The sequence below is a fragment of the Nicotiana attenuata genome, chromosome 2, assembly GCF_001879085.1.
Source record: "Nicotiana attenuata strain UT chromosome 2, NIATTr2, whole genome shotgun sequence".
NCBI classification, from domain to species: domain Eukaryota; kingdom Viridiplantae; phylum Streptophyta; class Magnoliopsida; order Solanales; family Solanaceae; genus Nicotiana; species Nicotiana attenuata.
This window is the reverse complement of record NC_031990.1, coordinates 8,358,989-8,373,835: the sequence shown is the minus strand read 5'-3', so window position 1 is coordinate 8,373,835 and position 14,847 is coordinate 8,358,989. Positions and strand designations below refer to the sequence as shown.

The window sequence follows — 14,847 nt, the reverse complement described above, 5'->3', positions numbered from 1 at the left end:
TACAAAGAATATAAAAAAATATACGTTTTTTCGCTATATTTTTGAGAACGCTATACAATATCATTTTTCCAAATTTTTAACTAAAATATTGATTATATTAAAATTTTAATGATGTATATATACAGAGAATATTATCAATATATCTGTCAACACCGACCATCTTTATGCTGTACAACCACTACAATTTGCTACTCCATTACTCAGACAAGGTGGGGATCACACCATCAACAAATCCAACTAAAGCCCAAAATTGTGGCCTATTTCAGTATGAACATATAATGTTTTTCCATGATTTAACATTTTTTGTATAAAAAATTGACTTTATTCTTATTATATGTTCATGTACATCCCTTCTTGAATACCAAAACCAGTACTACTAAAAAATGTAAAAGAAAATTTGAAAGATCTTCAAATCAACCGCGATTACATTTATGGTCCATATTTTGTTCACTCTGCCTCAGAAGGGTAATCAAAGAAAGGTAGTTTACTTGTCTCGTGCATCAATGACGACTTTTATAGTGGTCGGCCTTTCTATTAGAATATTTTCTTGGTCGAAGAGCCCCTTTTTTACTAGTACGGACGCTATAGTTTTTGCTTTTGTTTTTGAACATTAACATAAAGGAGCTCTCCAAGGGATGCCTTTCCTTTTGTGCAAATTCTTCTTTGGCTTCAAAGCTGAACTGCACCATGTTTGAATTACCTCTGAGGATTCAGTCAAAGAGATGCAAGATTCATTCTCATTTGTATAACAACTTTCCTTGGATGATAAATGATCAAATTTCGTAATTTGAGTGGAGATAACATTCTTCCGCTGTTTGCATATATCTGCATCTATTGATACCTAAAATAGATTTTCACAAAATTCTATCATTCACAAGCAAATAAAGTTGACGGTCAGTCTCATGGATAATTACTCAACTTTTACTTCATCACACTAGAGTCAATAAACTATTTCTCGTAACGAAAGTGTCATTCAGCTTTATCTAAGTATATCACGAAAATTACTAAATTACTTTTTTGTCAACTTTGCCTAAATATCACATGACGTTAGGAGGAGGTAACAAAAGGAAATATTTCCTATGATACTCAAGTAAAGTTGAGGGACATTTGGTCGTAAAAAAGTATCTAGTGACGTTTTATGATATTTAGGCAAATTAGTAACGTTTTCGTTATACAAAATAATTTAGTGAATATAGTGCAATAATGTAGAAGGGGAATCTTGGAGCAACGGTTAAATTGTCTTCATGTGACCTATAGGCGACGGGTTCGAGCCGTGTTATCAGACATTGATGATTGTATCAGGGTAGGCTTGCTACATTACATCCCAGGCCAAGGGGTACGGTCCCTGCTCGGACCCTGCATGAACGCAGGATACTTTGTGTACCGACATCTTTTTTTAGTGCAATAACGTAAAAGGTGTGTGATCATCCATAATAAACATTCAAATATGGTAAAAAATTTAGAAAATTACTTTGCAAGCAATGGAGCAAAATCGATTTGGCAAATCTTGGAGGTGCCTCCCACAAGCTTCACAAGCTACAACACTGCCCTTTAGCTTTGAAGTTTTGCTATCCTTAGATTGAGGCCGTGGATTTAGGTGTATAGCTTTTTCACCATTAATTTTGTAAGTCTGCACATAAATAATTTTAATATAGTTAGGTAATAATATATACCTCTGTAGTTAATCAAAGACATATAGGACTAACTGTTTGGTAGGTGAATGGGAGTATATGATCACCGTATAAATTCCGTACTAATTAATACCACATTGTTTGGTTTTTTTTTATTTATCAATATCTACCTAAGTTATGAGAAAATCTATATAGTACTGTTTTATGCGGAAAAGATATGAAATAAGAATACAAATATTAGTAATACATGGGTCAAAATAAAGAGGCAAAAGTGCTCTCACTCTTTGGATTTATTTCTTAATTTTTCATGAAAATATCCAATAAAAAAATATTATCTACACTACAATTTTCACCTTACAAATCACTGCATTATAATTTCATGCATAACTTATTTTCGAACCGATGACCCCTAATAGTATACATCAAACGTAAAGCATTTATATTTGGAATTAAAGTTATATACACGGACATGTATAAATTTGTCAATAAACTTTTAACACGGGATAGCATTGTTAGTTACCATTTTTGTCCAAATTAATGTTATATGATAAAGATTCACTTAAAATTAAAGTTTTATGCAAGTAAAATGTAAAAATATTTAAACATCATATTACTTAAAAGGTAATTAAAAGTTAAAATTTACCGATATTGGTAAAAAAATCTTTACTATATATAACTTAGATCCATTACCTTATAAGACATGATTCAATTAAAGATGAGTTGTTCATGAGTATCATGACATAGGTAAAAGGACGATATGAATCAATTGACTAATTCATTCAACAAAATTATAAATAAATTTAATAACCGTATATAATTTGATAAAGCAAATAAAAATTAACTTACCTGAATTGCAGAACAATTAAGATGTTTCTGAATTTCTTGGAGTCTGATAACATCATGATATACATATTTGCAGATTTGAAGCCATTCATGAAAACAGTGAACTGAAGAATTCACACAGTGTTTGCAAAAGCATAGATTACAATCAATACAAAACATATTCTTCTCATTTCTTCTAACTTCTTTGTGATTATCACAAGACTCAAAGAATTTGCTATTAAGCAAATTCTTAATCCATTCTGGTGTCCTCTTCTTCACTTGAATTTTACACCCCACCTTCACCAAAATAAAAAAACAATTATATACTACTTTAAAATTTTAACGAATTCAACTGAATCCATTATTTTTGACACGGAAAATAAATAAATATTAGAAATATCATGAAAATTTTAAAAAAATTAAACTTTGAACCCATAATTTCAAGAGTGTACTGAGATCAATGATAGGACTTTAATCGTTGAACTCATTAAATTTAAGTTTTGAATATGAGAGAACGATTTAGAATCTAAAAATTACAAATAATACTATCAAATACAAGTGCATACGAATATGAAATTAATTGATATACTAACCATTATTGAGATGTAAAAATGGATGAGTAATTGAATCAAACAAGAGACGGAGGAGATTTAGAGTAGTGAGAAAGAGAACATAAAATATAAATGGAAAAATATAGGTTTCTTTATACTATAAAAAGCTATATTACTTATTGATAATTATGGGAAGGTGACCTGAGACGAGCGGGAAGGTGAAGCATTATGGGCCGTCGGATCTTTTAAGTGGGGCCCATGTGAGGCGAGGCCTTCACTGTTGGATTTTCCCGCCAATTTCGGCCACTTTGCTTTCGGTTGATATGTAGGCGGCGGCGTTGTCTTTTGGAATTTATGGGCTTTTTTTACTTTTTTGGTTTGGCTAATTATATGAAGATTTTGTATTCAAGAGAGTTTAAAGAAAATTTAGGGATGAAAATATTTAGCAGATTTTTTAATAAACTTATAAAGAAAATTAATCTCTCTCATTTTACCCTTTGTGAGATGATCTATAATCATACGAATTTTTAAAGCTTTATTTTATACGTTTTAAATTTTTTTCTTTCTTAAACTCAGCATACAATCAAACACCATCATATTGAAATGAAGGGATTAGTAATTTATCAACACGTTCGGCGTGTACAAAACACATTTGTAAATCAAAATCAGTCAAATGTAATAAAGACATAATAGTCATTTAAGCCAAAAAATATTTATCACCATTTTGTCAAACATATTCACGGTTTATTATTAGCTTAATTACTTTCATTCAAATACATTATGTATTTGTAAAATTAATTTTATGCTTTCAATATTTAAAAGCATTTTCAACACTTAATACTTATCAGTTTAATCTATTAAACCAAACAGTTTTGTTGTTTAAGAAGCTAAAGCATAAGAAAAATTTATGACAAAGGACGAGTTTTGATTAAAAAACAATTTTTTTAAGATTTTAGTATCGACCTTTTCATTATTTGACTTTAATTTGTATACAGTTAACAACTTGTGTTATTCGACTTTACTGCTTTTTCTTGATAAACAGAAAAGAAAGTAGCACTTGTAAACTTAATTGTAGTTATCTTAGTAATTAGCTGGTGAGTTTTAGATTGTCCTATTGCCCATGAGATGAAGTGACACTTAACTATTAACCGGATTTAATAAATTATTAGTCAAACTGATTAGCATTTCAATTCAACTAATTACTCTTATGTTTGAATAGAAATTACATGCTTCAAATGCAGAGGGGACCCAAGGTTTGAAAGTGGTAAGCGCACACAATTTTCCAATAAAGATTTGAGCAAATGCTAGAATCGAAATCGAATCGGGCAGTGCACTAAAATTCAAGTTGTACCCGTCAAATCGACCAATATAACTGTCTAAAATTTAAATCTTAGGATACCAATCAATATACGTCCGTTATTTAAAATATATACACATATTACATATATTTTTGTCCCCTACCTAAAGGATAGGCCCCCCTCCGTTCAAATGTATTGATCGTCGTTTACTCAACTTGCATTAATAGATTTAGAAAAGAAAACATTTAAAAAATATTGGCGGATATTAGGGTAATAATATGATCAGAATAAATTTATGATTTTTTTTCCCAAATCCAAATGAGAATGTTTGTAGCATGCTCAATTCTCGCCGTGCAAATAGCAATATTCATTTTGGTAGTGAATTTGAAAAAGAAAATAGAAATCCAGCGAAGCAAATCTTGGTAAATGATAATTTTACCCAAGTAAAAGGAAAATGATCCTTAGCACTTTCCATGATTATCATTTGGCATGATTTTCTTGATTGATTTTGATGGGAAGTTGGCCCATTTATCTTTCTATATATGTTTCTTTTTTCTTTTTGCTTTTTTCTTGTTAATTAAAGACTAAGGTGGGGAATCTTGGTTACAGAAAGGGCCGAAATTTTCATCAATTATTTTTTCGAGTAGTTATCGTTTCATTCCTTTAATGATTTCAAAAAAATCGTTCATATAAACTTATCTACTATGCTAAATTAAAACATATTGTTTTTGTCTATAATTTTACTCTTATTTTTATTAAAAAAATACATGTGACAGATACTTATGTACTTAAAGATGAAGAATGGTATAGTGATCAATGAAAACGCTTCGGCAAATTGAAAATAAGCATAGATTCATAGTTTTCCGAATAGGACACAATTTCAAATTGTTGTTGAATCCATGAATAGCAATATAAGCAAGTACTTTAGTGGAGCAGTCAATTATTAGCAGATATATAATTATATTATTGAAGAATTCTAAATAGACGTTAAATAGGTTAAACTAAAAATAACAGGTAAATTTATAATATATGTATAATATGTTTATAATTGATAAATGGTCTGCACGATTTTGAGTGTACTTTCATCTCATTTGTTGTGTGAGTTGCGGGAGATTACATGATTTTTGAAGTAAATTATACTCATTACGTATTTCTTATGTGTAGGAATGAGCTTGGATGATAATGGATCAAAAGATATCAAATTTTTGCAAAAAGGAGAAAAATGAAAGGGTTGGTAGCTCGTCTATTCTCGTGCGTGGCATGAAAACGGACGCGCAAAAGGAGAAAAGTGAAGGCACAAAACATCGAAGTAAACCAAAGGCACAGATCACTTCGCGGGAGGCAGACGCGGATTCCAGCTTCTCCCATCCGAAGTTGGATTGAAAAGTTGCGCCCCTCATCAACCCTAAGTGATATAAATACATCAAAGAACGACTTTTTAAAGGCTAGACAACATCTTTGAAGGCAAGAACAAGCAAGGAGCAAGGCGGAAGATTTGAAAGCGAGTTTTTATCTTTCTTCTTCCTTTTTCTATTATTGGTGATGAATTTTTATATTGTAGTTGTGCAAAAGATTATGAGTAGCTAAACTCTTTATTCTAGAGTTTGATGGAACTTCTTGGAGGATGAATTTTTATTGCGTTTAATATAAGTTTGTCATTGGATTTTCTCTATTTGTTCAACTACGTGATTATTGTGGTTGATTGAAGGCTCCTCAATTGACTATGCCTATTTAGTGTGTATTACTTGGAAAATGGTGCATATTTAGGTAGTTGTTGAACAACATCACTCCTAACGTATATGAGGGATCAATACAGAGGGTTTAAAGGTGGGATTAGGAATAACGAAACCTTGGTGTGAACTTAGTGAGCGGTGAACTAATGCCAGCTAGCGTAGTTCGGAAGAATACATCTAGTAAATTGTTGTAGTTTCTCGGCAAAGAATTATGATACCTAAAATGCTCACAATCAGTAGAGAATATCTAGGCAAATTTATAGGAGACGTAGAGGGGAGGATTCCAATAAGAGGGGAAATCATAACTCTAGACCTTTCCAATCTTGTCTACACATTTGCTTCGTTAGTAATAAAATTACAACTTTTTTATTAACTTGCTAGTTTGTAAACACTCAACTCATTTTCAATATTTCTAGAAGTTCATTACTTGAATTCTTGCGGAACTAGCAGTTGTGATTAGTAGGTTAATTCTCTATGAGATTTAACTCTGGACTTATAAATCGGATGATATTTGTAGTGACCACTTAATCCTTTTTATAACGCATAGTTGGGTGTGATCAAATTTTGATGCCGTTGTGGGAGGATTAACGGTGTTATTAGTTACAACTAGAAGATTGCTAGGATTCTGAGTTTACTCAATTTTCTTCATTTTAAACTCATTATATTGAAACTCTAATGTTTGTAGTCGTGTTTGTTACATGTGCATGCCTAGGAACTCTTCAAGAACTGGTGAATTGTTTGAAGCATTACCGGATCCTGAAAAAGCTTTCAAGGCATTAAATCGTGCAAACAAGAAGGACAAACGACAACAAAAAAGAACGTAACCTAACTAGGAGAGAGAAACTCTGGAGAAAAACTGGGCGATCACCAGGCGATTTCTTCACTACCGTTGCCATGGCCAATTTGGCCAGCGACCAGCCACCTTTGCCGGCTGGTCAGCCTTCTCCTTCCATCGCCCCATCAAATACAACCACAAACACCAATCCCCAACGTTTAGATTTTGCAAAAATCCTGAAACCTGCCACGATCAACACTGCCATGCACGAACGAGCGTCAACAGTTGAACCAATTCCATTGTGTCGTGCGAGTTTGCTTAATGGACAACCTATCATTAAGTTCACCAAATCAGAGGTTGAGTGAATGAATGTGATTGAAGGTTTGCAATATGCAGTAGTTTGCAAATTTTCATATGGATGGCCTGAGCTTAATGAATTACGTCGAATTGTCCCTCTTCAATGTGGAATTAAAGGCGAGTGTAACATCGGATATCTTCGCGACATGCATGTATTAATTCGATTGATATTATGGCAAGATTTTATTGATTTTACGTCGAAAAGTGTGTATTACGTGAAAGACAAGGCTGGCTATGAATATCAATTGAGGACGTTGATTTATGATGCAAAATTCAAGGCCGGCGAGGAAACACCAAAGGTAATGGCGTGGATTTCGTTTCCAAATTTGTTACCGACTTTTTTCATCAATGAGTATCTATTCTCTTTAGCTTCAGCTGTGGGTAAGCCTCTTCATCTTTACATGACTACATTGAATAAAACGAGGCCTAGCTATGCGCGAGTGAAAGCTCTTATTGATCTTCTAGCCGAATTACCTAAGAAAGTGCATGGACATCGAGAATGAGACAACTGGAGTGGTGAGGACTGAATGTGTGACCATTAAATATGATTACCTGCCCAAATATTGTAAAAAATGCAAACTACAGGGCCATGACATGATTGATTGTTGGAGGCTTCATCCAGAACTAATGGAGAATAAATCTACTGAGCAACAGGCTGGGAATGAGGCTATGAAACAGGTTGAGCAGGCTAATGTATCAGCAAATTTGAATCAACAGGGACCTTTAATGTTTCTGTCAAGTGGGAAAGTTGTAGGCAATGTGACTGGTAATGGTAAGGAATAATGGAAAGAGGTTAGGGATAATCGTGCAAAGAAGGCTGTTAATCAGAAAGAATTTCAAGGAATTACTGGAAAATAAATAGTTCCAGTTAATCAAGGGGAAGGGCAGCAGGTGCAAGTGGGAAATAAATTTGCAGTGTTGGAAGTTGAGGAAGTTGGGAATGATGATTCTAATGTGGTGCAAAAGAAGACTCAAGCTGATAATAATGTTGTTGACGGTGAGAAGAATGACAATAATGAGTTGGTGGTGATTGATGAAAGCAACGAGCAAAGAAGCCCCGCTATTAATCCTAAGACAACTGGGAGCTTGAATCCTGCTGCAACAATGTTTAAACTGCTTCAGCTGGGAATCCAAAATCGAAGAAAGGGAATAATGTTAATCCTAATGAGAGTGGGATTGCATTAGCTCAAGGTGTGCAACTTGAATCAACTGCTCAGTGAATAATGTTAATCCGCGTCCATGGGCGCGCGGCGCGTGGAGGCAAACGCAGATTCCAGCTTCTCTCATCTGAAGTTGGATTGAAAAGTTCCGCCCTCATCAACCCTGAGTGATATAAATACATCAAATAATGACTTTTTAAGGATTAGACAACATCTTTGAAGGCAAGAACAAGCAAGGAGCAAGGCGGAAGATTCGGAAATGAGTTTTTATCTTTCTTCTTCCTTTTTCTATTATTGGTGATGAATTCTTATATTGTAGTTGTGCAAACAATTATGAGTAGCTAAACTATTTATTCTAAGGTTCGATGGAACCTCTTGGAGGATGACTTTTTGTTGCATTTAATATAATTTTGCCATTGGATTTTCTCTATTTGTTCAACGACGTGATTATTGTGGTTGATTGAAGGACCCTCAATTGACTATGCCTATTTAATGTGTATTACTTGGTAAAAGGTATATATTTAGGTAGTCGTTGAACGACATCACTCTTAACGTATATGAGGGATCAATATTGAAGGTTTAATGGTGGGATTTGGAATTTCGAAATCTTGGTATGAACTTAGTGAGGGGTGAACTAATGCCAGCTAGCGTTGTTCGGAAGAATACGTCTAGTAAATTATTGTAGTTTCTTGGAAGAGAATTACGACACCTAAAGTGCTCACGATTAGTAGAGAATATCTAGGTGAATTTATAGGAGACGTAGCGGGAGGATTTCGATAAGAGGAAAAATCATAACCCTAGACCTTTTCAATCTTGCCTACAATATTTGCTTTGTTAGTAATAAAATTACAGCTTTTTAGTTACCTTGCTTTTAGTTAGTAAACACTCAACTCATTATTCAATATTTCTGGAAGTTGATTACTTGAATTCTTGCGAAACTAGCAGTTGTGATTAATAGGTTAAATTCCCTGTGGGATTCGACTTTGGACTTATAAATCGGATAATATTTTCAGTGACCGCTTAGTTTATAAGGCATAGTTGGGCGCGATCAAATTTTGGTGCCGTAGCCGGAGAATTAACGGTGTTATTAATTACAGCTAGAAGAATTTCTAGGATTCTAATTTTAGTCAATTTTCTTCATTTTAAATTCATTATATTGAAAGTCTAACGTTTGTAGTGGTGTGTGTTACATGTGCATGCCTAGGAACTCTTCAATAACTAGTGAACTGTTTAAAGCAATAGTGGATCACGGGAAAGCTTTCAAGGCATTAAATCGTGCGAACAAGAAGGACAAACGACAACAAAACCTAATACCAAAACAACAGAAACAATGTGAATGACCCGAACAATCAGGGTGTGGCACCTCTTGTTCCAGAAGCGGCATTGCATGATTGGGAAAACCCCACCACTGAAAATCTGGCAACCAAAATTACAGTCCATCAGATACAAGCAGAGTCATTTCAAATCACAAACAACATGATGCATCTGCTGTAGAATAAGGGACTATTTTCCGGGTCTTACATTGAAGATCCACAGCAGTATTTGAAAAACTTTTTGTCAATTTGTGTCACTCAAAGGCAACCGAATGTGGCACCAGAAGCTATCAGACTGTTATTGTTTCCATTCTGACTGACTGGAAAAGCTCAGACTTGGCTTAATTCGCTCCCCATAAACTTCATCACCACTTGGGAGGAATTAGTCAAGCAGTTTTTGAATAAGTTCTACCCACCCAATAAGACTGTCAAGCAAGTTGATGAGATATTGAGCTTCACGCAAAAACCAACTGAAACACTATAAGAAATGCGAGAGAGGTTCAAAGGTATGCTGGTTAAGTGTGGAACATCATGGCATTCCGGATCAGATGTTGGGACAAAGGTTTTACATGGGATTGGCAGATAGCTTGAAGGCCAACATTGATACTTAAACACGTGGAGCATTTTTTAGCAAATCATTTAGAGAGTGTAAGATCCTGCTAGATAAAATGGCTCAAACTCAGGATGGATGAAAAGAGACAGTACAATCACCCTTGCAATTCACTCAGTAGCTTTGGACCCAAACAACTCCATAGCCGAGATTATGGCCACTTTGATGATAAAAATGAGTATCCTCACCAAGAAGATTGATGAATCAGGCCAGAAGCAGGTATACATAGTTGACACAACTAATGAGGGCTTATGTACACCATGCATTAACCAACCATATGTGTGCTCGTGGAGTGTTGAAAGTGACAAACCAGAATTATCAGGAGAATATGAACTATGTGGGCAACTATGGAGGCCAGAGGCAAGGTGGTCGGAATTGGGGGCATCAGAATCAACAGTATAGACCAGCACAACAACAGTACAATAACAACAACAATTATGGAGCTATGCGACCACAGGGTCAAGTCGTGCCTTACCGAAGGCAACATAGATACAATCAACAAAATCAGCAGCTAGCTTATCAACAGCCTCAACAACAACAGATAGTGAGACAAGATGATAAGTAGTCTGAAATTAAAGAAATGCTGCAACAACTGATTGGGTCCAATAGAAAAATGCAAGAGATGGTTGAAGCACATGACTCATCGATAAAAGGCATTCATATTCGACTAGGGCAGATATCTATGACTCTGAATAATCGTACTCAAGAGACGTTACGTGCAGACTCACATGTCAATCCGAAAGAGTAGGGCCTGAAGCAGCTTATGGCGGTGAGTCTAAGAAATGATAGAGATCTTGATCTAGAGCAAGAAATTGCTTGCGAAAGCCGATTAACTAAGATACTTGTGCCAGTACCAATTGAGGTGAAAGATTCATCAGGGTTAAAAGAGGTAATGGTACAACATGCACAAGAGGAAATAAGCAAATAAAAAAAGAGGTTGCAAAGGATACTGAGAAATTGTAAGAGAAAGCATCAGAAAAAGTGCTAGAGCAGGATCTAACTCAAGTCACAAGAAGGAAGTGACCTCCACTTACCGCAGAGGTTGGCTAAATATCAGAAGGACGAGCGGTAAAAAAATTCATGGAAATGTTGAAGAAAATCCAGGTAAACATTCCTCTATTGATGCTTTGAGAGAGATGCTCGGTTATGCAAAAATGATGAAGGACTTGATGTCTCGCAAGTTCGACTTTCAAGACTTGGAAACTGTGACATTGGCTCAGACCTGTAGTGCTATTGTGACAAGACCTATAGATGAGAAGCTATCCGACCTTGGAAGCTTCACAATTCTATGCACCATAGGTAGCTATGCATTCGCCAAGGCATTGTGTGATTTGGGGGCGAGCATAAATCTGATGCCATTGGCTATCTATAAAAATTTAGGCACTTGAAGAGCAAGGCCCACATCCGTGTTACTACAGTTAGCTGATCGAATGGTGAAAAGGCCATCGGTATACTTGATGATGTACTTGTGCAAGTTGGAAAGTTTGTGTTTCCGGCAAATTTTGTCATTCTGGACTGCCAGGTTGTTGAGGAGATTCCCATAATTTTGGGAAGGTCGTTCTTGGCCACAGGAAGAGCTCTAATTGATTGTGAAACTGGGAGCTGAAAATGAGGCTAAATAACGAAGTCTATGCGGCGACCCAGTGAGTTTGCAAATTGCTCTTTGATAGAAGCTATGGATGTGATCATGGAGGAATATGATGAGGCACTTAATGCAAAAGACCCTCTAGCAGCTTTCCTCATAAACTTAGAAGAAGTGTTGAGGACTTGGTGGAGTGGGTTTTGGCTCTTGAAGGCCAAGGGTACTTGAAAAGAGAGCTCGAATTCGAGTCTTTAAACTTAGAAGAAAGAAAGACCCCTCCAGCTAAGCCATTGATCGAAGAGCCACCACAGTTGGAACTGAAACCGCTACCATCTCTCTCAGGTATGCTTTCTTGGGACCTAACTCGACTTTACTTGTTATTGTCTCATTTGGTTTGTTAGATGTGCAGGTAGAACAACTTTTGCAGGTGTTAATAGAGTGCAAGATTGCAATTGGTTGGACCATTGCAGATATCAAGGGTATCAACCCGGCCTTCTGTATGCATAAGATTCTACTGGAAGATGGGCACAAACCTTCCAAAGAACATCAAAGAAGGCTGAACCCCAACATGAAAGAAGTCGTGAAGAAGGAAATGATCAAGTGGTTAGATGCGGGAATCATTTTTCCCATCTCTGATAGCAACTAGGTTAGCCCAGTTCAGTGTGTGCCAGAGAAAGGTGGAATGAGTATTGTGCAAAACGAGAATAACGAGTTGATCTCAACAAGAACAATCACGGGATGGCGAATTTGTATGGACTATAGAAGATTGAACAGGGCCTCCCGGAAAGACCATTTTTCCTTGTCGTTTATTGATCAGATGCTAGATAGATTGGCAGGGAGGTCCCACTTTTGCTTCTTGGACGGATACTCGGGGTATAATCATATCTCTATTACATAGGACGATAGAGAAAAAATGTCATTCACCTGTCCATATGGCATTTATGCTATTCGGAGAATGCCGTTTGGCCTATGCAATGCACCCGCCACATTCCAAAGGTGCATGATGGCCATCTTCACAGATATGGTAGAGGAAATAATGGAGGTTTTCATGGATAATTTATCAGTGGTGGGGAACTCGTTTGATGACTGCCTTAGGAATCTGAAAAGAGTGCTGCAGAGATGTATGGAGACCAATCTGGTGCTGAATTGGGAAAAGTGCCATTTTATGGTACAAGAAGTATAGTCTTGGGACACCTAGTGTCAAGTAAGGGAAATGAGGTGGAGCGTGCTAAGGTTAATGTAATAGAGAAGTTTCCACCACCCACTCCGTCAAGGCAATAAGAATTTTCCTTGGTCACGTCGGCTTCTACAGGCGATTTATAAAAGATTATTCCAAGATTGCTTGAAAAAGATCACCCTTTTGTGTTTTCTAATGACTGCAGGGTAGCTTTTGAGGAATTGAAGAAGAGGTTGGTGTCTGCACCTATCATAGTTGCACCCGACTAGGAGCAGCCATTTGAGCTGATGTGTGATGCAAGCGACTGTGCTATGGGAGCAGTGCTAGGGCAGCGAAAGAAGAAGGTCATGCACCCAATATACCATGCAAGTAGAACTTTGAGTGGTTCCCAACTAAACTACATAGTAGTTGAGAAGGAGATGCTAGCAGTGGTATTCACATTTAACAAATTCAGGTCATACCTGAGAGGCTCGAAGGTAATTGTTTATACTAACCATGCTGCTCTCAGGTACCTAATTGAGAATAATGATTCAAAGTCGTGCCTAATTCGATGGGTGCTGCTACTACAAGAATTTGACCTGGAAATCCATGACCGAAAGGGAACGAAGAACGAAGTGGATGATCACTTGTCTAGGTTGGAAGGAGCGGAGAAGAAGGTTGAGGTAAAAGAGATTGTGGAAACTTTCCCGGATGAACAGCTGTTGGCCACAAACCTTGAGGTAGCACCATGGTATGCAGATATTTCAAACTACCAGGCGAGCGGTATTATCCCCCCATGACCTATCCTCTGTACAAAAGAAAAAGTTCTCCTGTGATTGTCGCATGTACTTTTGGGATAAGCCATATCTGTTCAGGATTTGTGTTGATAAAATGATTCAGAGATGTATTCCCGCTATAGACCATTCTTTTATTTTGCAGGCTTATCACGCATCCCTATATGTCGGGCTTCTACTAGCCGACATTGTTCAAAGATGCACACTTCTGGGTGAAGGGTTGTGAAGAATGCCAACGGACCGGGAATATTTCCCGCTGACATGAGATTTCGATGAACCAAATTCAGGAGGTGGAAATGTTTGATGTACGGGGAATCGATTTCATGGGGCCTTTTGTCAGCTCATATGGCAACAAGTACATACTCGTAGCTGTGGACTATGTGTCAAATGGGTGGAAGCTGTGGTACTCCCTACAAATGATGCAAAGGGGGTCATTGGTTTTTTGAGAAAGAACATATTCACCCGGTTTGGCACTCCAAGGCAATAATCAGTAATAGAGGCACTCACTTCTACAACCAAGCCTTCGCAAAGTCGTTAGAAAAATATGGTGTGCGCCACAAGGTTGCTACCTCATATCACCCACAAACGAGTGGGCAATTGGAGGTTTTGAACAGAGAAATAAAGAGTGTTTTGACAAAGACCGTGAATACTACAAGAACGGATTGAGCGAGAAAGTTAGATGATGCACTCTGGGCCTATCTGTCACGACCCCAAACCCGGTCGTGATGGCGCCCAACAATATTGCTAGGCAAGCCAGGCCACAATCGTTCCCAAATTAACCGTAAACCTCAAACCGACATCTAAAGAGATTATAATGGTCTTAGAATAATAATCCAACATTTATAATAGAATAATACTGAGAAAAACACGAAGTCTGATAAAAACGCAAAGACCTGGGGTCACGAGTCTAGAGCCTCTAAAACAATCTGAATAACAATATCTGAACGAAAATACTCAAGTCTGGAAATGTATATATAAATAAAACTGAAATAGGAAGAGTAGTCAGGTCCTGCGAACGTCGGGCAGCTACCTCAACAACTCTGATAAGCTCTGGGAAATAAAGAC

General features: G+C 36.6%; 1 protein-coding gene across 1 annotated transcript; it reads right to left on the bottom strand.

Annotated features, from left to right (window-relative positions):
* LOC109243969 lies at positions 387–3,151 on the bottom strand. Its single transcript, XM_019410994.1, has 4 exons — positions 3,047–3,151; positions 2,478–2,750; positions 1,472–1,630; positions 387–841 (listed from the first exon to the last, which is right to left on the bottom strand). The coding sequence occupies exons 1-4, from the start codon at positions 3,047–3,049 to the stop codon at positions 611–613; spliced, it is 666 nt and encodes a 221-aa protein (XP_019266539.1). The 5' UTR covers positions 3,050–3,151; the 3' UTR covers positions 387–610.